General features: G+C 45.4%; 1 protein-coding gene across 1 annotated transcript in view; it reads left to right on the forward strand.

Annotated features, from left to right (window-relative positions):
- The window catches only part of Adcy1 (adenylate cyclase 1), a 115,074-nt gene that overhangs the window by 42,199 nt on the left and 51,874 nt on the right, over positions 1-21,001 (forward strand). The window contains exon 4 of the mRNA NM_009622.2: positions 3,370-3,481. Coding sequence (NP_033752.1) covers positions 3,370-3,481 — 112 coding nt within the window. The remainder of the gene's footprint in view (positions 1-3,369; positions 3,482-21,001) is intronic.

Raw genomic sequence — 21,001 nt, forward strand, 5'->3', positions numbered from 1 at the left:
GGGCTTGTGGCTTCTGCACCTGCCCAGTGCTCCTCCTTAGCTCCACAGCCCCTGGAGGCTGAGAAGGTTCCTCTTCAAAGCCCTGCTTCCAGTCAGCAGGGTCTGATGGCCTGGGGAGTCCTTGCCAAGTCTTCTGATTGGCCTCCCTGAGCAGCCCTGACTCAGCTCTATGTGAGCCTGCTTCGAGACTCAGCACCTATGCTGAAAACTGTCTATGATGATCCCAGAGCATTGTAGCTGCTTCCAGCAGTGCTGACAGTTGAGGCAGGAAGCAAGGTGACCAGAAAGAATGAAAGGAAAAGCTGGGTACTGAGCGAGCATGCGCTACTTTGACAAGGTCTAGGCACAGTTGTGAGAATTTCAGAAGACTAAGCCTCTGCAGCATTAGTTCACAGAGTGTCAGTCAGTCAGTCAGTCAGTCAGTCAGTCAGTCAGTCAGTCAGTCATTCAGCCAGTCATTCAGCCAGTCATTCAGCCAGTCATTCAGCCAGTCAGTCAGCCAGTCAGTCAGCCAGTCAGTCAGCCAGTCAGTCAGCCAGTCAGTCAGCCAGTCAGTCAGCCAGTCAGTCAGCCAGTCAGTCAGCCAGTCAGTCAGCCAGTCAGTAAGTCAGCCAGTCAGTCAGCCAGTCAGTCAGCCAGTCAGTCAGCCAGTCAGTCAGCCAGTCAGTCAGCCAGTCATTCAGCCAGTCATTCAGCCAGTCAGTCAGCCAGTCATTCAGCCAGCCAGTCAGTCAGCCAGTCAGTCAGCCAGTCAGTCAGTCAGTCAGTCAGTCAGTCAGTCAGTCAGCCAGTCAGCCAGTCAGTCAGTCAGTCAAACCAGACAGTCATATATATAGGGCCTGCAGATGTCTTCTGACTCTGATTTCCAGAACTGCTGTCTTGTGTTCTCAATAGAAATATATTAGACATGCTGCAAGAGTGTGTATGTCTCATACATGGGCAAAACAAGCGCCAGCAGAAACTGTCCCAAGGAAGCCTAGACGTCGGGATTCTTAGACAAACATTTTAAGTCAGCAATTTTAAATGTGTTCAAAGAACAAACTGTGTCTGTGTAATTAAAGGAAGCTATAGTGATGTTTTCTCACCAAACACAGAATACCAGCAGAGTAGACATTTTAAAAATAACCAAATCAAATAGAGCTTCTAAATTTAAAATAGACAAGTGAAGTGAGAAACATTTTGGAGGGGTTCAGTGGCTGACTTGAGTAGGCAGCATAAGAGTAAATGAGCTTAATGACAGAGCCACAAGCCATCTCCAGGCTGAAGAATGATAGGAGCAGGGAAAGACGGGAAGGACCTCAGAACTCTGTGAGGTACTACTGACTCTATCAGTGCACACATGATGAGATTCCCTAGACAAGGGAAGAAGGAGAAGACAAGATATTTGATGAAACAATAGCCAAAACTGTTCCTTACAACAACAGTAACAACAACCCCCACCATATTAATCTGCATATGCAAGAATCTCAATGTGCTTCAAAGTGGACAAGCTCAGATCCCACACCAAGGCATATGCTAGTCAAAATGACACTAGCCAGATGTGTGGGCAGAATCTGAAAGAGCAGGAGAGAAAGAACTCTATCTAGAACTGAGCTTGGGTGAGACGATGCCTGATTTATGGCATCGGGAGCCAGAAGTAAGCAAGAAGATACATCCAAAGGCAGAAGGGAAAAGGTAAGAATTCTGTATCCTTCAGGGATGGGGGCAGCAGCACTGACCCCTCCAATGGAACTCCGTCCCCTCAGTGTCTCCTTATCACCTCATCCTCTTGTCAGGCAAATCTGGCCCAACCATAGAGGGCATTAACATTCCTCACCCATCTTCCTGTCTGTTTTCACCACACTTAAATGAAATGCCTTAGCATACTTCAAATGTCCCCTTCCCCTGTCAGAAAGAATCCTGAGGACAGAGATGATTACTGGAATCTTCCATTTATGGAACATCCCAAGCTTCTGCCCAGCCTAGCTGGTCCTCAACGAGCAACCTGCAAGTATATAAATAGCACTTAAATTATTGTGAATGGATGGTCCCAAGGAAATGATGTTTTCTGGGCACAACGGGGCTGATGCACATCCGAACACACAGAGATTGTGACAACACAAGACCTGCCCATGTTCAAGACAGACAAATCCCAGCCTGGGGGAGCGAAGTGGACACAAAGCCCAGTGGATTTGGGGAGACAAGATAAATCACTTTTCCTCAGTGGAGTGTCCAGACTCACGCTCAGAAGTAGTTGGCCAACACCAAATGGTTTTCATTTTTGTTATGTGTGCACTTTAAAAACATGTGAGGGAGAAAGAACACGAAGTTAGGTATATGGGCTGTGGGAGGAGCTTAGAGAGGGAAAGAATGTGATTAAACGGTATGAAAAATTTAAAAACAAAAATAATAAAAATTACTGTGCATGATTGTAAACATGTGAAGTGTCATGTCCATGTCACAGATGGGAAATGGGCACCAGGAAGGCCTGACAGCCCCCTTGCTGTAGCTCATGCAGCAGGACTGCCATGCTACCCTCCAGTGTTGCCCAGCCTGGCTTATCTTTGGTGGCACCCTCTCTTGTCTGCAAGAATTTTCATTTCTTTTTATTTGACATTTGTAGTTCCAACAGAGGGGTCCTGGGGTGTGGTGTCTGGTTTCTGGAAGTCCTGGAGTTGCAGGAAAGCTCTAAATATTTAACCAGCATATTTTAAGATAGACCGTGGGGCTAAAGAATGTTTAAAGCCAAAATCTAGATGATTTTCACCTCTCAGATATTTGCAGAATATATTTTTTGAAAGAACAATAGGAACAATTGCTTTAGTCTTAACATCTGTAGAAAATTGCACATGTTCAAGACTGACTCCAGTTCTGTACTAAATAGACATCGGGAGTACTAGGAGGGCATCATGGGGGGAATATGGACTCTCTATACTGTGACTTAGGCCTTTGGCTCGGGCACTCTGATGGTCACATGCATCCAGGTAGCAGGAGGAAAAGAAAATGGTTGGTGGGGCGGGACATGTTCTTACTTAAAAGCCGGTCACTCTACTTCCTGCTACTGGCCCCAGTGTAGATGCAGTTATGTGAGCACCTGGGGAGGAAGCAGGCCTACTGGGCAGACAGCAGGAGCTTCCTATGTGGGTGACAGGTTAGAATGGGGGACAGCAAGCTCCAACAGCCCAGCAGCTAGCTAATCCCTCTGTAGTCAAGAGGTGTGCCTTGCAGCTTTTCTAAGCCTGGGTCTTCTTGCCTGTAAGAGAAGGAGGAGGTTGTGCAGTGTGCTTTGAGAAGTCAGTGGAGGTATGGATGGGAGAGGCTATGCAACTCTTAGGCCATGATTTTCTAAGTGACCAAGAAGAGGTGACCTGCATCCCTTTCCTCTTGCAGCATCCTGTTTGCAGACATCGTGGGTTTCACAGGTCTGGCGTCCCAGTGCACAGCCCAGGAGCTGGTGAAACTGCTCAATGAACTCTTTGGCAAGTTCGATGAGTTAGCCACGGTAAGCACTATGTTTGCTTCTGTTCTGCTAGGCAAGGCAGCTTCTGGAGTGATGCTCTACCAAGTTGGCCTCTGCATCTGCAGCATAGGAGCCTCACCGGTCCACCTTAGGCCCGAGCCCTGTATCTGCACCTCACAGGCTCCTCTGGCGCCTTCCAAGGCATCCAGATAGAACCACGGCCTACTTGCTGCACTCAGCTCTGGCCAGCTGGCAGTGCTCCTAGGACAACCACAGCTTTCTCTCTTCCTGAAGCAGCCTTGACTGTGCCTCTGCTGGAGCTGGCCTTACTCTGGCCTTGCCACCCTTCTGGTCTGGAAAATGTCTGCTTCTGCTTCCCCAGCCCCTGCTGAAGCTGCTGCTGCTGCTGCTGCTGCTGCTGGCTGCTGCTGCTGCTGCTGGCTTATTCCTCCTGCCCCTGCCCTGTTGACTCTAGTAATGTTGGGAATGCTGGATTCTTAACATTTGTCACATGTAGCAGTTAAGACTCACTGAAGGGTGGCACTCTGCCCTTAGGCTCTGTCCCTATGGAAGAGCCTGGCTTTCAGTCTTAAGAGTCCTCTGCACCTCTGGGACTTTATCATGTAGGCAGAAATCCCTTGTAGCTTATCCATCTTGTAGCTCTTCACTGATTCTGGCTCCTAGCCTGTGTAGGCATGGGGCCACTTCCACAGGACATGAGCCATACCCTAGGAAGAGTGGGGACTACTGAGAGTGGGAGGAAGGGGCCAAAGGGTCAGGGTGGGGAGCATTTGGACATGTGATTTATTGGGGTGCTACCACCTGTATGAGATTCCTGGGGTCTTAAATCCATCATCGATACCTTTCAAGGTGGTGAAGGAGTATGTGGGATAGAGTCACAGTCTTTTGCCCAGCCTCTGACCAGGTGAGGCATAGGTACTGAGGAACTGAGGGGTGGGGGCTGCCACAATCAGTGGAGCCAACAGGGAGGGATTTTCTTGGTGGTGTGGGGTTGGGCGGCCAGTACTGGCTGTTAGCAGCCCAGAGCTGACACTTGTCAGAGCAGTAGAATGCAGGTTGGATAATGAGGCTTGGAGAGATGGGACACAGCATTGGCAAAGAAGAGGGAGCCAGTTCAGTGTTTGACTCCGGGAGGCGGGGGAAGGAAATAATGCCAAGCTTGCTTCAGTCAGCTGGGCAGAGAGATTAAGGTGGGATGGGTAGGCACCAAGGATTTTAGACAATACTGCCTCATCTTAGAGTCACTATTGCTGTGATAGAAACCATATCCAAAAGGAAAGGGTTTATTTGGCTTATCCTTCCACACCACAGTCCATCAATGAAAGATATCAAGGCAGGAACTTAAATAGTGAAGGAACCAGGAGGCAGGAGCTGATGCAGAGGCCATAGAGGGGTTCTGTTTACTAGCTTGCCCATCATGGCTTGCTCAGCCTGCTTTCTTATAGAACCCAGGACCACCAGCCCAGGATAGAACCACTCACAGTGGTCTGTGGTGTTCCCCCATTAGTCACTAATTAGGAAAATATCCTATAGGCCTGCCTACAGGCAAGTCTTATGGAGGCGTTGTCTTAACTGAGGTTCCCTCCTCCCAGATGACTTTAGCTTGTATCAAGTTGACATACAACTATCTCCATTCCCTTTGTTGCTGGAGTGAAGATCCTGGAATTGAGTAGTAAAGTTGTCTATGTTCCTAAAGATTCCTAAGTGCTTTCTGAGGCATCCAAGGATGTCCTAGTGAGGGTGCTATAGGACCCCTAATTGGGAAAGACTTAATCCCTCTTGGGAGAGGTATACTGTCTTGGTTGGTTGGTTGCTGAGGCTGCTTGTCTGTGAGGCCTCTGTAGCCTTGACTGGTTGTCCCTAAGTCTTCTCTCTCTCTCTCTCTCTCTCTCTCTCTCTCTCTCTCTCTCTCACACACACACACACACACACACACACACACACACACACACACACCACCCCCAGTAGGGCTCTGCCTGTCCTCATACAAGCCACCCTCACAGTCTGAGCTGAGTCCCTGGATCTTGCTGTGGTGCAAAGGATTTCTGGTCCCACATGACAGAGGGTTGCTGTGGGGAGAGCAGGAGAGCATGGCCAGCCTGCAGCTCCTCTGTGTCAGAAAGCACATTTTGACAAGGTATGGGCTAGCTCTGAAGAGACACTGCAGCCTGGAGGTCCCACAGGTGACCAGGTGTTCCTGGGTCTGTATTTGATTTCTACATTTTACTAGGAAACTCATTCTTTGGAGGCTTCTGATCAGAGGGGTCAAAGTTGGTTCTACCAGGGCCTTTGTACTTTCTTATGCCCTGAATTTGTGCTGCCTAAGAGTCAGAGGGCTAGGTCCCCAAGGCCAGCATCTTCCCCAAAGGGAGCCAGTTTCAGTCAGCTTCGGGCATCTGCCCTTCCCCTTGCAAACGTCCCCGGAACTCACGTTGGTTTCCTGCAAGGTACCTGCTTGTGTCCCCGGCTATCCGTGGTGGCTATGTAAGTTGCAGACAGTAAGCCTAGAAGAGCCTTCAGTGGCTGCTACATGGGCATAGATGACTTGACCATGTTTCCTGCCCAGCCTGGGCCAGTGTCCTATGAAGGGTGGATGACTTACTTTTCATGAGTCACTTAAGGATTGTCACATTGGTGTCATATCTAGAAAAGTCTTTATCTAGTCAGGATTGTATATATCTCCTACCCGTGTTATCCTCTGGGAGTCGTGTACTTTAAGGCTTTCCTCTCTGTCATCTCTATTCCTTTTCATCAGCATGCGCGGCTCCAGCCCCATTTGTTTTGTAGCTTTTGATTGCAGTAGAGACTGCAGTGCAGCACCATGTTGGGTGATACCCCTGGCCTCCTGGCTAAGGTGTCCCCTGATCACTTACATCGCTGCCACTATTGGGGTCCCCATGGGTTCCTCGTATAGCACTCCCAGGCCAAGCTGCTACAGCTTTTATCCCTGGGGACGCTCTTTCAAATAGCACAACTCCCAATGCTAGACAGAAGCCAGATGTGTCATTCTGGCTATAGACTGCCTTCAGAATGCCCTGGATTTGGCTGGGGCAGAGAGCTCCAGGTGTCTGAGAAACTGGGCATTCAGAACTTTACAGTTCGCACAGCTGACTTGGCTCCCCAGTGACTTAAGGAGAATCACTTCCCATAACACAAAGTTGTCTTGTAAAGCACTAGTTTGTTCCCGGGAATATGTGATTGAGCTCAAGAGAGCATTTCAGAATTTTTTTTCTAGACAAAGTGCTTTCAGTGGGGCCTGTTTGGACTTGAAGCACCCACCCACCAAGGTACCAGTAAGAGCCCAGCTGAGATCTCAGAGGCTGGTGGGAGGAAGGATGTGCTGTGTCACTGTGTGCTGATGCCACCATAGTGGTGACTGTGGATACACTGAGGACTCTGCTGTGGGGGTGGGGCACAATAGCCAGTACCCCATTGCTGGCAGAAGATGGATCAGTGGGAATAGACATCACCCCCTTGCCTTGGGGCTGGGCCTTTCTGTCTTGTGACTTCTGTTCTCAAAATCAAGGTAGAACTGTAGGAGCATCAACTGAAAGTTTTAGATTTGGTTGCACTTGATAAGAGTAGAAAGAGGTGGCCCGGGTCTACCCTGTGACAGGCAGGCCAGGGTACCATGTCATGTTCATTTCTAAGACAGAGGAGAAGCTGATAGGATAAAGCCAACTCTTCAGGGCCTCGTGGGTTCAAAGCCTGTTTCCTAAGAGAGAACTGGTACCCTTCTTTCAAAGTCACAAAGGCCATTGCTGTGAGGGCTTGCTTATGGCCTCTGAACTTTTCCCCAGCTATCTGTAGAGCAGAGACGCCGCTGGCCCACCAGTTCATCTTATCATTTTGTGTGGCTGTCATTGGGCAAGCCACACTCATTTCCAAGTCAACTCTGAGGTCCGAGTTACTACTAAGGAGCTTGGCACACAGCAGAGGCTCCATGAGTTTAATCAAGTGAGACAACACAGCATCCGAGGTGTCTGCTTCAGTGGCCTTTGGACTCACTGGCCTGGGATCTGAGAGCAGAGGACCTCAGAGGGTGCCCATAAATGAAGGGAGTCAGAAAAGGGACTCAGCTGTCTGAGCCTGCCATCCATGGCTGCAGCAGTCTCCTGTGCAGATGCTGAGCAGGCTGGGAGCAGAATAGCATTATGGAGACAGCTTGCATCTGCATTTCCTGAGGGCTCTGTTTCCCAAGTATGACAAGCACTAAGCTCCCTCCTTCACCGTTTTCTATCCTAAGGCTGTGAGAGGCTGGGTGAGCCTCAGGAAGGAATGTCAGTGCAGATGTGGCTCACAGATATGTCTGGAAAGAAGCAGCCCTCTGACCGGCCTTTGCAGGCGATGTGGGTGTCATGTGGGAGTGGGGTGTACTCCCAATCTGGGGTATCCATTCTGTAATTGTTCAGCCTTGGCAGAGGACAAGGCAAGATCAGGACTTTCCGGGAAATTCTCTTCCCACTAGGTGGGTTTTTCGTTGTTACTTTACTGGGGACTCAAAGGGTGGCTTCCAGAGCCTGGTCCAGAACCACTCATCCAAGTCCCAAATCCTGGCAAATCTTCATTTCACTATCTGGCTTGTGTGGCCAGTATCTGGCAGCGACTTGTTAAAGCATGTGCAGGACACTGGGGCTGGTGGGGGGGACCTCAATTTCGCCTACCTTGACCGCCCCCCCCCCCCCGAATCTTCCTCTAATCCAATTGAGACTTTCCTTCACAGCTTCAGGACTCTGCTTTCAAACACCCGTCCTGGCCCCAGGCCAGCCACAGCCTCTGGGGAGCCTGCACAGTCCCTGGAGTTGCTGTATTTCCTGCATGCTCGTGGGTAGCCTTGCCAGGCCTAACTGGGTCAGGAAGATAGGAGAACTCCCTCCATCCCCACCCAAGGGAGGCATAGTACCTGTGAGTCTGGTGTCTTTGGGGGAAAGATATTTGTTGAGAAAAGTCTATCTTGTGTGGGAGACTTTGTGAACAAAGGAAAGGTTTAAACAATGTGCGTCGAGTCATAGTCTTCCTGACTTGCTTCAGGCTCCTAACAAACAGGGCCCCAAGTGTGGCTCCTGAGTGGCTGCCCTTGAGTGATGTCCACAATAAGGGGTGCAGGGTGATGGCTGTGTTCACTGCTGGGTGCTGCCTAAACATCACACGTCCTGCATCAGCTTTCTCTTGGGGCACACCTTCTGAAGAACAAACCTAGCTCTCCTTTCTGCTTCTCTGGCTTCTCATTCCCTGCTGTTCTAGTGGTGTGGAGGGCCCTTCAGAGAAAATACTCTATCGCCTGGAAGCATCCCATTGTCTGGCTGAATCAAAGCTTGTTGTCTGTTCACAGCCGGATGGGCATCTGGGCTATTTCTGGGCTAGGTTACACCAAATAAAGCTGATGCGAGCATCTGTGTGTAAGAGTTTCTGCAGGCGAGGGCTTTCCGTTTTCTTGTGTAAATACGTAGGAGTAGGCTCCGACAAAGTGTGCTGAGTTTATTACGTTTAACGTTTTAAGAAATGAGCCCAGTACTTTCCAGACTGCCTATTGCCATCTCCTGTCTGTAGCCACAATGTTTGGGTTCTAGTTTCTCTGCATCTGTGTCTGCTGCTGTGGCTAGGTTTTTAAGTGGGTGTGTGGTCTCCCTCGTAACAAACCATGAGTATCTTTTAACTGCTTATTGGCCATCCATGTGTCATCTTTGGATGAGTAGCCAGTCAGGGGCTTTCCACCATCCTTCTCTTTAAATTGGGTTGGTTGAAAACAATTGTTTATTATTTATAAGGTTATATGCCAATTAAAACAGTCTCTAAAATTTTAAGAAACAGACAAAATATAAAGATTGAACTGAACAACAGTTGGTCAACCCTTAGACTATGTAAATATTGAAATTTTTTGGTTTTACTTCTCAGAGGATTCATTCTATGGATTGTTGTGACACTAACATTATACAATGTTTAATTTCATAAAAAAATCAACACACTATATACATAGGCAAACACATATGCATAAGCCTGTGTACATATTACTCATATATAGTTAATATGCTAAAATACATCAAACCCCAAAGATAAAAGAAACATGTAAAATAGACAAAACCACTAGAATATAAAATGGAATTTCCCTCACAAAATCAGAGTTATAGACTTAACTTAAAAGCAAACAATCATATAACCACAGGGAAAGCCACGCATGTAATCAACAGGGAAAGGGAATTTACTGCCTTCAGAGTAAGCCCGTTTGTTCAGTAGATGATGTCTTGGTCGCTGTCTTACCTCTCCTTCTTACTTCATGGGGAAATAGAGAGGAAGGTAAATGGTTTCTGTCTGACCCACCACACACATGCAGAGCTCCCTTCCTCAGAGCAGCGATGGTCCCTGGAATTTGTCACATAACCTGCATTTGTCAGTCTCCTGTCTGTGTTTTCTTGTGATTCAGCCAATACTGTCTCAAAGCTGGCTATAGATCTGATATGACCAACATTCGTAGGGAAAGTAGGAAATATGTACAATAAGTATTTAGGAGCGAATAAGATAAATTCCACTTACCCTGTCCTATATGCTTTACCTAGAGATACCTATAGTCATACAACAGTTGTCCTTTTTCATTCTTTCTTTTTTCATAATTTACTTTTTATTCACTTTTTAAATTTTTAATTATTTTAGTTAAGGGTTCACTATATTGTCTGAGCTGGCCTCAAAGTCATATCAGCCTGTCTTAGCCCTCTGAATGCTGCTGAGGTCATCACTGTGTGTCATTGTGTCCCACCTAAAATTTCATAATGGTCCACAAGCAAGCCCTTCTTCAGATACACGACTGTGACTTTTTGTAGGTTTTGTTCCTTCTAATAGTATAGCCTTAAGAGTAGGAGATTTTAAATTGTGTATCTGCCATGGTATTTATGTATTCATTCATTCTTTTATTTAATGAATTGCCAATTTTGTGTTGTGTATGAACCGTCCTTGCCCAATGTCTGTCATTACACTGGCTTCTCAAGGTCTCTCTGCCTCTGCTGGCTCCTGCAGATCACCCCAGTCTGGCCTCCCTCTGCCTTCCTGTCTGTGTGCTTGTTGCTCACTTTTCCTCCTCCCCTTCCTCCAAGGATCTCCCCACCCCTATCCTGAGGGCTTTTCCTATTTCATATCTTTAACTAAATCACATCTATGGCGATTCATCTTTTTATTGCCTAGTTAAGGTGATATCATGGATATTTTGGGGGGATATATAGAGTATATTTATATACACACACATACACACATATATGTTATATATATGTATACACACACACACACACACACACACACACACACACACACATCTCTACACACTCCTTGCTCTGTATTTTGGCCTTTTGCTGAAAGAAATGAGACTGGTTATGACTATTTTAAGGGGTTAGTTTAGCAAGAAGCTAAATAACAAAAGTTCCATAATATAAAATAAAAAAACATCTAGCCTGGTGCCTAGCACAGAACTGACCTGCAATGAAGATAATAATAATAATTGCTGTGTTTACCAGGGAGCCATGCATACATGAGGTCATCTGTTAGAACAGCACAAATATCTGGAATTTCAGTGTGAAAAAGATTAGCGTATTCTCTCCAAAGATATTAGCTCATTTTCCTTTAATCCCATCAGGTTCTTAATTCATAACCAGATAATGTTTGCTGCAGAAAATGTCCATTTGCTAGCTGAGTCTGTTTTAGAAAACTGTCAATTAACTGCTATCTCACTACCACAATGATTAAATCAGACTCCAGCTCTGTAGAGGTTCCCTCTTTCTGCTGCACATCAGCTGTGATTTGATTTCCTGCCCCCTTCCCCCTGCACACACACACACACAGATGAAGAGTTCCTTAAACAGGGACTGGCTACATAAAGGCTCAGACTGGATCAGGGCTGACAGAATAGATGAACGTAGTTACTCTCTATTTTTGTCAGGTCTGTGTCCAAACTGAAAGCAACCATCCTCAGAAACCCAAGTAGTATTGAAAATGTAAACGAGGAAAATACCTAATTAAAAAAAAAAAAAGTTAATGAACCTGAAAAAAAAAAAAAAAAAAAGAAACCCAAGTAGATCCACTATCAAATACAATGTAGCTCTTGGAAAATCTCTGTGTGTTTATGTTCTCCATAACTTTATAAAGACATTGTTCTTAGGGGAACACAGTGGCAGAGAAGAGCAGCTAATCTTGATCCCTTATTTTGTTTGCCAGCTACCTAAGCTGAGCCTGCACCAGCCAGTAGGGCTAAATAAATCTGATCAAACTGTTAGCCTCACCAAGGTCCTACGACTTCCCAATACTGTTTAGGATACATTTTGAATTAACTTTTCTATATGACCTGAGGTATAGATCAAAGATTTTTATTTGCCAGTAGGATCTCAACATTTTGCTGGGACGACTAGCCACTTGTCTATTCATCTTGTCAGATATTTAGGAAACTCACTTTTCCATATGTAGCTGGATACGAGTCTTTCTAGATTTTCAATTCTATTCCATTGCTCCTTGTGTCTGTCTTGACACCTAGCTATACCTTGGTCCTACAGCTTCATGGCAGTCTGTGATGATGTCTTAGGATCCCACAAACTGTGATGTTCTTTTTCAAAGGTGAATCTGGCTACTTCAAGCCCTGCACTTTTTTAATAAAAAAAATTTTTAGAATTATCTCTGGTTCTACAAGAAGGCTACTTGTTAAATCCACACCATGAATCTGGTGAGAACCAGTACCTAGAGCTGTAGACAGCTGATTCACAGCATAGCTCAGCTCTCTACTCACAGCATCTTCATCTCTCTATGATACAACTTGTTTAATTTTCCTTCAGAAAAGTATGACTTTTCAACATCCAAATGTTTCAATTTTTTTTTTTCTTTTTCATGTTTCAGACTTTCCTTCAGATATGTCCCTAAGTAGATCTTACTTTTGATAGCATAGTTCGGTTGATTTTTAAATTTTAACTTATAATTGTTTATTTTTTACTTACAGAGCAAAATATAAATTATGTTTATATATTGATGCTTTGAAACTTGCAATAAACAGATTTCTTTCTACAGTTTTGAAATTTCCACTGGGCTGTCCACCTAGACAATCACTTTTGCACATGAATTTGGCTTAGTTTCTTTCTTTCCCATGGGGAGATCTTATATTTTCATTTTCTTGGCTTATTTTGCCAGCTTGAGCTTCCGATAAAATGTCAGGCACAAGTGTAAGAATGGCATTCTTGTCCTGTGCTGTTTCCAGGGAGGTGCTCTGCATTTTTTCATGATTAAGAATCATCTTACCAGTGGGGGTTCTGTGGAGGCTTTTGTTGAGTCGAACAAGCTTCCCTTTCTTTATTCCTAGGGATTTTTAAAATCTGGAATTCCAGTTGTGTGTTGACAGCTTTCCACCTTATGCATCTATAGGAATGGTCCGGGTTTCCTGTATCCATTGCTAGTTTAGCACTTGCATGCTTGATCTTAGCGTGTAAAACCACCCATGTGTTCCTGGGACCTCTGTGTACCTCTTGCGTTCTCTTTCTTCGGTCTTTTTGGCTTTGATTGGCCACTGTTTTCTCTAGAGCTTCCCCATGTTTGTTAAGATCTCCATCGGTGGCTTTCTCATTCTCTTTGTCTCCATGCTATCGAGTGAAATCTCAAAGTTGAGTTTGTAAGTGCTCCATCTTGTTCTCCTCTCCAGAGGCCAGTGCCTTTTCTTTCTTATACATGGAAGAATGGGAAATCTACGAACCCAGAAGGAAAATTAAGGTCACATTTCTGAAACGACTTTAATGGTTTGTATTTCTTTTAAAGGTTTTGTCAACTTGCTCCAAGTTTTAACAATTGATGACTAAGGTTTCTTCTCATGCTTGCATATGCTTCCCCAGCGGCTGCCTCTGCTGTCCAGTTGCTGTCTAATCTCTCTCTCCCTTCCCTCCCTCCCTCCCTCCCTTCCCCCTCTCCCTCTCCTGTCCCTTGTCTACCTCTTCTCCTTCCCTCCTCCCTCCTAATCATTCAGGTTAACCAGTTTTGTTGATTTTCTTAAAGAATGTGTTTTTAATTTCATTGATCTCTAATTTCATTAATTTTCTTCTAGACTATTGTGTTTCTTCTACTTATTTTGGGTTAAATTGACCTCTTTGTTTTTAATAACTTTTAAAGGTGCAATTGAAACCATTAATTGGAAATTTGGGGGGCTTTAAGATAAGGTTTTCATGCTATAAGTCCCCCACGAAGTGCTATTTGAGCATTATCCCAAATATTTGATATGTTGTGTATTTATTTTATTTCCCTCTCTCTCTCAATCTCTCTCTCTCTCTCTCTCTCTCTCTCTCTCTCCAGGGTGTCTCTATGTAGTCCTAGCTGTCCTGGAGCTCACACTCACATAAATGCTCCTGCCTCTGCCTCCTGAGTACTGGGATTAAAAGTATATGCCTTGCCACATCTGGCCTGTTGTGTATTTATTTTTATTGAGTTAAAAATCCTTTTGAATTTCCCATTTGACTCTTTTTAGAGTCTATTTAAAAATTTTTTCTTAGTGCCAGATGGGGATTGAACCAAGGCTGCACACACGGATAAAACCCTCCGTCCAATCTTCCTGCTTTTGATTCCCATCAGATATGTTTTAGGCCAGGGAACACACTTTTTATGACTTGAATTTTTTTTTTTTTTTTTTTTTTTTTTTTTTTTTTTGGATTTTGGGCAGGAACCTGGTTTATTTGTCAAAGGACTTGTGCACACTTGGACATAAGGTGCGCTCCGCTCTTGTAGAATTTTCCTGTCAACAGCCTGTTTATAAATACAGCAGGCCCACAGGCTGATGGGACGGATCATGCCTTATCTTCTTTATCTCGATGACTGCTCTGGCTGTGTGTTCGCTGCAGCATTGAAGCTGTGTATTGACGTCTCCACAATAACTGAAGGTCCCCTTTCACGGTCTAGAGCTGGCACTTCATTCTTTCTTAATGTATGTAATTTCATTTTTAATTGAACAGCAGATTGTTATTCACTCTTGATCAGCTGACTTCTTTTTTTTCCCAATTTTTTATTAGGTATTTTCTTACTTTACATTTCAAATGCTCTCCCAAAAGTCCCCTATACCCTCCCCCGCCCTGCTCCCCTACCCACCCACTCCCACTTCTTGGCCCTGGCGTTCCCCTGTACTGGGGCATATAAAGTTTGCAAGACCAAGGGGCCTCTCTTCCCAATGATAGCCAACTAGGCCATCTTCTGCTACATATGCAGCTAGAGACACGAGCTCCGGGGGTACTGGTTAGTTCATATTGTTGTTCCACCTATCACAGACACTACTGCATATGTGAGCAAGATTTTGCTGAAAGGACCCTGATTTAGCTGTCTCTTGTGAGGCTATGTCAGTTTCTGGCAAACACAGAAGTGGATGCTCACAGTCAGCTATTGGATGGAACACAGGGCCCCCAATGGAGGAGCTAGAGAAAGTACCCAAGGAGCTGAAGGGGTCAGCTGACTTCTTTATTATTAAGAAATGACCCTTTGGTCTAGGAAGCAGTTGTTGGCACGTAACCCCATTTACCTGCTAACATCGTCATTCTGACACCCTTCTGACTGCTGTCAGGAAGTCACCTTCCCCTAAACCCTGAGTTTTGGTCCACTCTGCCTTTTCTGTAAAGATTGGTCTGAGCTTAGTTTTGCTTTTCTCTTCCTCCTCCTCTTCAACCTCTTCTTCCTCCTCATTTTCCTCCTCCTCCTCCACCTTCTTTCTAATTAACAATCCTTGCTTTAGCTGCCTGTATAGGCTGCACTCTTGCTGTGTTTGAGCCAAAGGCTGGCCCTTTCTACTTATTTCCAGTTTTCCCATTTGTACTTTGCCCCCTCCCTACCTGCGTACAGATTTATTGATTATGTTTGATTATTCAATTTTACTGTGTTTATTTTAGCTGTTTTCATCATTGCTTTAGGGTTTAAGTAGATTTTTTTACTTGGTAACAGCCCACCATCAAGTAACTTCTGACTTACATGCTATGAGGCTGAGTTTGGTACAGGTCTGATATGCTCTTTTATATATATACATATATACATATATATATATACATATATACATATATATATGTATATATATTTTATCTTATTACATAGAATAAACTCCATTTTGCATTGTTAATATTTTGTCTGTGCACTGCATTCTCCTTTAAAGAGATGTCAGCAGCACAGCGTCTTGCTATTTACTCGAGCAGTTATCATCTCTGTGGCTGGGTGCTCCTGTGGTGAAGATTTCTGGAGTTGGGTTTCCTCACCTAAGGGATCTCCTTTAGCATGTGAGTGCCTGGCTGCTGGGGACGTGTTCCCTCAGCTCCTGTGTTTCTGAAAAGCTCTCCATTGGGGCAGTGCATTTCTCCTGGGTGTGGAGCTCTAGACGGTCTGTCCTGTTTGTTTCCCTGGCTCCCTATCCGCTCTGAAGGCGCGTGCTGCCCTCTGACACATTTCTGATGAGATACTTGCTCTGACTTGTTTGCTTCTTCAGGAGTCCCCTGCCCCACTTCTATCTACTTTCAGGGTTTTCTCTTCATCACCTTGTCTAACAGGTTTGATTTTTGATGTGTCTCAGTGCCCTTGTTTCTTATACTTGTTTTTTACTGAACCTCTTCTATCTGTGGCTTTAACAGTTACATCAAATGCAGAAACAATGAAATGGTCAGTTCACTGTTTCCAAATATTCTTTCCGTGTGCCATCGCTTCCACCGACCGTGATCCTGCCGGCACTCAGGAGTTTTCTAAAATGGTTGTGATGCCTTTTCCCATTCAGCTTCATTTTGAACAGCATTCGCTTTCTTCTGCAGTGTGTGGCCTGCTTCTCCACTCAGTGTAATTTCTCTCTTAGCGGTAGTTTTCATCTAGCTAGTTCAGTTTTGATCATTTCCCCTGTTAAAGTAGGAAGCTCAAGTTGAGATGGGCCCTGCTGTGAGATTGTTCCTCTGCTCCATCCCCTGTGAGTGTCCTGTCATCTTCCAGGATGCTTTCCTCTGAGCTGGGGGAGCCTGTTCAGAGAAGCCTGGATCTGAGTCCCTGACACCAAGATGCAGGGTGGCCTCTGGGAAGTGCAGGCATGGAAAATCCCCCACACCTGCAGCCCAAACACCTTCTCCCTCTGAAGGTCTTTGCTGGAAGGTAAGCAAACACGGGGCTTGTTTGCCTTCATCTCAACACTAGCGTATGGTTTATTTGCCTCATTAGCCACAGTTGATACTCCCAGATGAGAGTAATTGTTAGGACCTTTCCTCCAGTTACTGAGTGCTGTTAGATGTGCATTGTTCCTTTGTGTCTCTGAGGAACTGGCACCTCTCTTTGACATGATGGAAAGATGGTTGTCCTGGTGCCCACTGTTACTCCACACCCACTGTGGAGAGACAAGGACTCTTCTCTGGATGTTGCTCTTCTTAATGGGAACTGAGCTGGTTGGAATATGCACACGATGCCTTTGGCTCCATCCTGGAGGCTAGGGTGTGGCATGGTGAGATCATAGTACACTGTGTATCTGTAGAGAGAACCAATCTAAGCATGGCCTCTTACCACTTGGGCCATCTGGTGCTCATTTTGAGCCCCTTTGTACGGTCTTCAGTCTGAACCTTCCTGGAACCCTTTGAGCCCCCCTCCCCCCTCGGGAGCTTGTCATGGTGAAGGTTGTCGGTTGCCTGGCACAGGTCAGAAGGATTCAGAATTAAGGTAGTGTGAGTGGCCGTTTTGATATATACTGACTGAGTCATACAACAGTTGGCTGCAAGGTTATCCATCCCATGATATAGTTCCTCTCCTAGGACCCCACTTTCCAGATCTGAGCTGTGCTTGGTGTATGCTGGATCTGCTGATGGCTTGTTGTAGTCAAAGTTGTCCCTGATCATGGACACACTTTCTGATCCACAGGGGTTTCAGAGAAGTATTTAGATGGTAACTTTAACAAGTGCTCTTATGGATCCAGAGAAATGTTCTTCTAAAGCAGCGCTTCTCAGCCTTCCTAATGCTGCCCACCCTCTAACACAGTTTCTCATGTTGTGGTGACCCCAACCATACAGTTATTTTTGTTGCTACATCACAACTGTAGTTTTGCTACTGTTATGAATTGTAATGTAAACGCCTGTGTTTTCCAGTGGTCTTAGGTGACCTCTGTGAAAAAGTCATAAGACCCTTGGGTTGAGAACTATTGTTCTAAAGGCTCATGCATTGAAGGCTTGGCTCCCAGCTCGCAGTGCTGTCTTGGGAGTTTCTTGAGATGTATTTTGAAGAAGCAGTATCTGCAAGCCTGCCCTTGAAGAAGGTATCATGTCTTGGATCCCTTGTCTCGTTTTTCACCTCCTAGCGTGATGGTGTCTGACAGTGCACCTCCCTTCCCTCTCTGCCATGATGCTCTGCTTCACCATAGTGTACAAACAGCAGAGCTGGTGAACACTGGGCTGAGAACTGTGAGTCTGAGTCAAGTAAGTCTTCCATCCCATCCAGTCTTTCTTCTGAGAGTCGTTGCAGAGATGAATGTGTTGGCTGATACCAGAGCCTGAGTTAGGGTCACTTGTGTCAATTTACTTTGCTTTAGGGCAAAATAAGACATTCATGCATGCTGGTGACAAAGGTTCATGGCTCCAGGATACAATGTGGCCATTTTGACTAACTTTAGTTGCTATGAGTTGAAGCTAATATGGTCTGAGCTATTGAAGTTACTGTTCTCTAGTATTGTGTCAACTCTGGGTATTTCCAGAAGGACTCGCACAATCTATGTGAGTAACCAGAACTGTGTCTGTTGGGGTCCAGGAGCATCAGGAATCTGCTCACTGCCACCCATTGTCTTATGCCCTTCCTGACCTTTGCCCCCACGAAACCTTTCTGTGGGCTTCAACTCAGAGACAGGGTTCACTATGCAGCCACAGACATTCAATCATATCAACTTAACTGGTCGTGCCTCAGTTTCCCTGCTTGAGAAATATAAAGAAGCTATTCAAAGCCATGGAGGGCTGAAGTGAAAGGGCTGGCTAGTTGTATTCATGCCAGTAGTGTTGTTAGAGCACACTGGCATGGTCCATGCATTGTCAAGCACAAGTGCTCAGGGCAGAGTCTTCTATAAGTTAATTGTGAAAGCCAGCAATTTGTTGAATTAGGTGGCTGCAGGGTATGTAGGGAGCAAACATCTGGCGCCTGGAAGGAGAGCTGGGTTGGAGTGTGTGCTAGATAGGTAGGGAGCTGGCGTCAGAGAGAATTCTGCTCAATTGTGATTTGAGGTCAGGAGTTGACTGGGAAATGGTGGCAAGGATGGTGAGGAGCAGAGGAGCCAAATAGGGAAGAAGTCGATGCCACTCTCAGGAGGAGAGGCGTTCACCCCTGGGTCCATCCATGGGGAAGTGGGGAGAGGGCAAAGGCGTCTAGTAATAAGTGTTCGTTCAGAAAATGGCTACCAAGTCCCCACTGTGGACTGCATGGTTTTATTTTTTCCTAGATGTCAGGATGCAGTATGGACTGTTACCAACTCTGACCTCAGGGTTCTGACATTTGAAACCTTGTGGAAACACAGACATCATATGCACCAGGCTAGAGAGAGTAATGTAATGAGTTCCACGCACCCACAATGTAGGGTCAACAGTGACTAATTGTGGCCATTTAGCTCTCTAGACATTACCTGACTTCATAGACAGCACACAGCTTTGCCATCTGAGGCCATTCAGGCAGCACTGCCAGGATTCCATTATCCAGCCCAGGCAAACGGGTCACAGCTGCATTTTCCCCAGCACCTCTCCTGGGTTTGGCTCTTTACGACTGATTTGTTCAAATCAGCATGCAAGCGAGGTGGGCCCAATTCTGGATTGGGCCCCTGGATTTTAATGTATGGAGTGATTGAATGCAGACACACTAGAAGCTAGTGCCACTGAAGGGAATGTATTGTTCACAGCCATCAAAATATGAGAGGCCATGTGCCGTTCTGTGCCCGTCAGTGCCATGCTTTTGACTTTGAGAAAGGAGGAGTCATAGTGATATTTTAATTTTATTTAGCGCCTCCTCCTTTCATTTATATCTCCTCCTTGATGTTACAGATTCTAATGAAGTGCTGTGGTTTGAACACACACCCCTAGGTTCTTGTGTTGGGAACTTAACGAAAGAGGCAGCAGGGGCCTTATCTGTGGTTAGAGCACAGCGCTGTCTCAGGAACGAGTTAGTGCTCTCTTGGACTACTTATCACAGGAGCAAGGTGTTAGAAAGTATATTTGGACCCTCTTGACCTCTGCCTCTCACCCCTCTCTTGCCTGTTGCCTTCCACCCTGGGAGCATGAAGGCTCTTGCTGAACATGGGCCTCTCAGCTATCTCAAAAAGTGTAAGAAATAAATTTCAGTTCTTTACAAATCACCTAGTCTTTAATAATCTGTCGTAGCAGCATAAGCTGAACAAAGAGGGGCAATATTATTTGTTTCATTCTGCTCTGTGTAGTAGATCCAAAATGGCATTATTAGTTATCAAGAATAAGACTACTGCATTCACCTTAATGTTTCCCACCTTTTGGCCTTGGCTAAAGTTACCAGCGAGATGGTGATAGTGTTTTCATGTGCTTGGGAATAATTTTTCTCTGGGTGGCCATCTTTCCCATGTGGTAACAGGTTATTCCTTTTTAGTTTGGATTTTAGATATTACTCTTTCTTGTCCAATCTTTTTTGTAAATATACAAAATACTTGCAAAGTCCAGTTCACGGTGAAAACAGCTGAGATACCTTGCAAGCGGCTACTCTGCCCCTTCCTCCTACAGAGATGGTTAAGCATCAGTGTTGGGTTTAATCTTATTCTCTCTCTCTCTCTCTCTCTCTCTCTCTCTCTCTCTCTCTCACACACACACACACACACACACACACACACACACACACACACACCCCTTCCTGAGTGCAGTGCAGAACTGTCCTTCTCTGTCCTTCCTAACACTAGAGAAACCTCTGGTGTATGGCTGGTCTGCTCCTTCTTGATGATGGACAGATGTCTGTAGAGGTCTTGGGTTTTTCCCCTCTGTCACTTACTTTCCATGAGTTTTAATATATACACTGGGATAGTGCCTTTCCCTCTAACAGTGGGTGTAGCAGGTGACTGTTTGTAGTGGCCACCTGTACTTTGCTTAATAGAAACAGTGTTCTCAAATGTTCTATTATTACAATCCCAGTAGGACTTGGCCAGTCTGGGCTTTAATTACTAAAATAAAAAAATGCATATTTTATTTTATGTGTATGGTTATTTTGCCTGCATGCATGTCTGTGTGTCAAGTGGGTGTCTGGCTTCCCAAGTGGGAAGCCAGAAGTGTGTATTCTAACCTCTGAAACTGGAGTTCAGATGGTTGTGAGCTGCCATGTGGGTGCTGAGAATCAAACCATGGTCCTCTGGAAGAACAGCTTGTTCTCTTAGCTGCTGAGCTAGGCTCACTGGCAGTTTTGAGTGCAGCAGTTTGGGTAAAACAAACAAGCAATCTACTCGTTTGATCCACTCTTGCCTTCCACATCTCCTTACACAAGGGCGGTTGTGGTGCTGGGCATGCCTGCTTCTCAGGATTGGGCCACTTTGAGAAGATGTTTTAGGACGGACTCTAGCAGAGATTG

This window comes from Mus musculus, chromosome 11 (genome assembly GCF_000001635.26).
Source record: "Mus musculus strain C57BL/6J chromosome 11, GRCm38.p6 C57BL/6J".
NCBI lineage: Eukaryota > Metazoa > Chordata > Mammalia > Rodentia > Muridae > Mus > Mus musculus.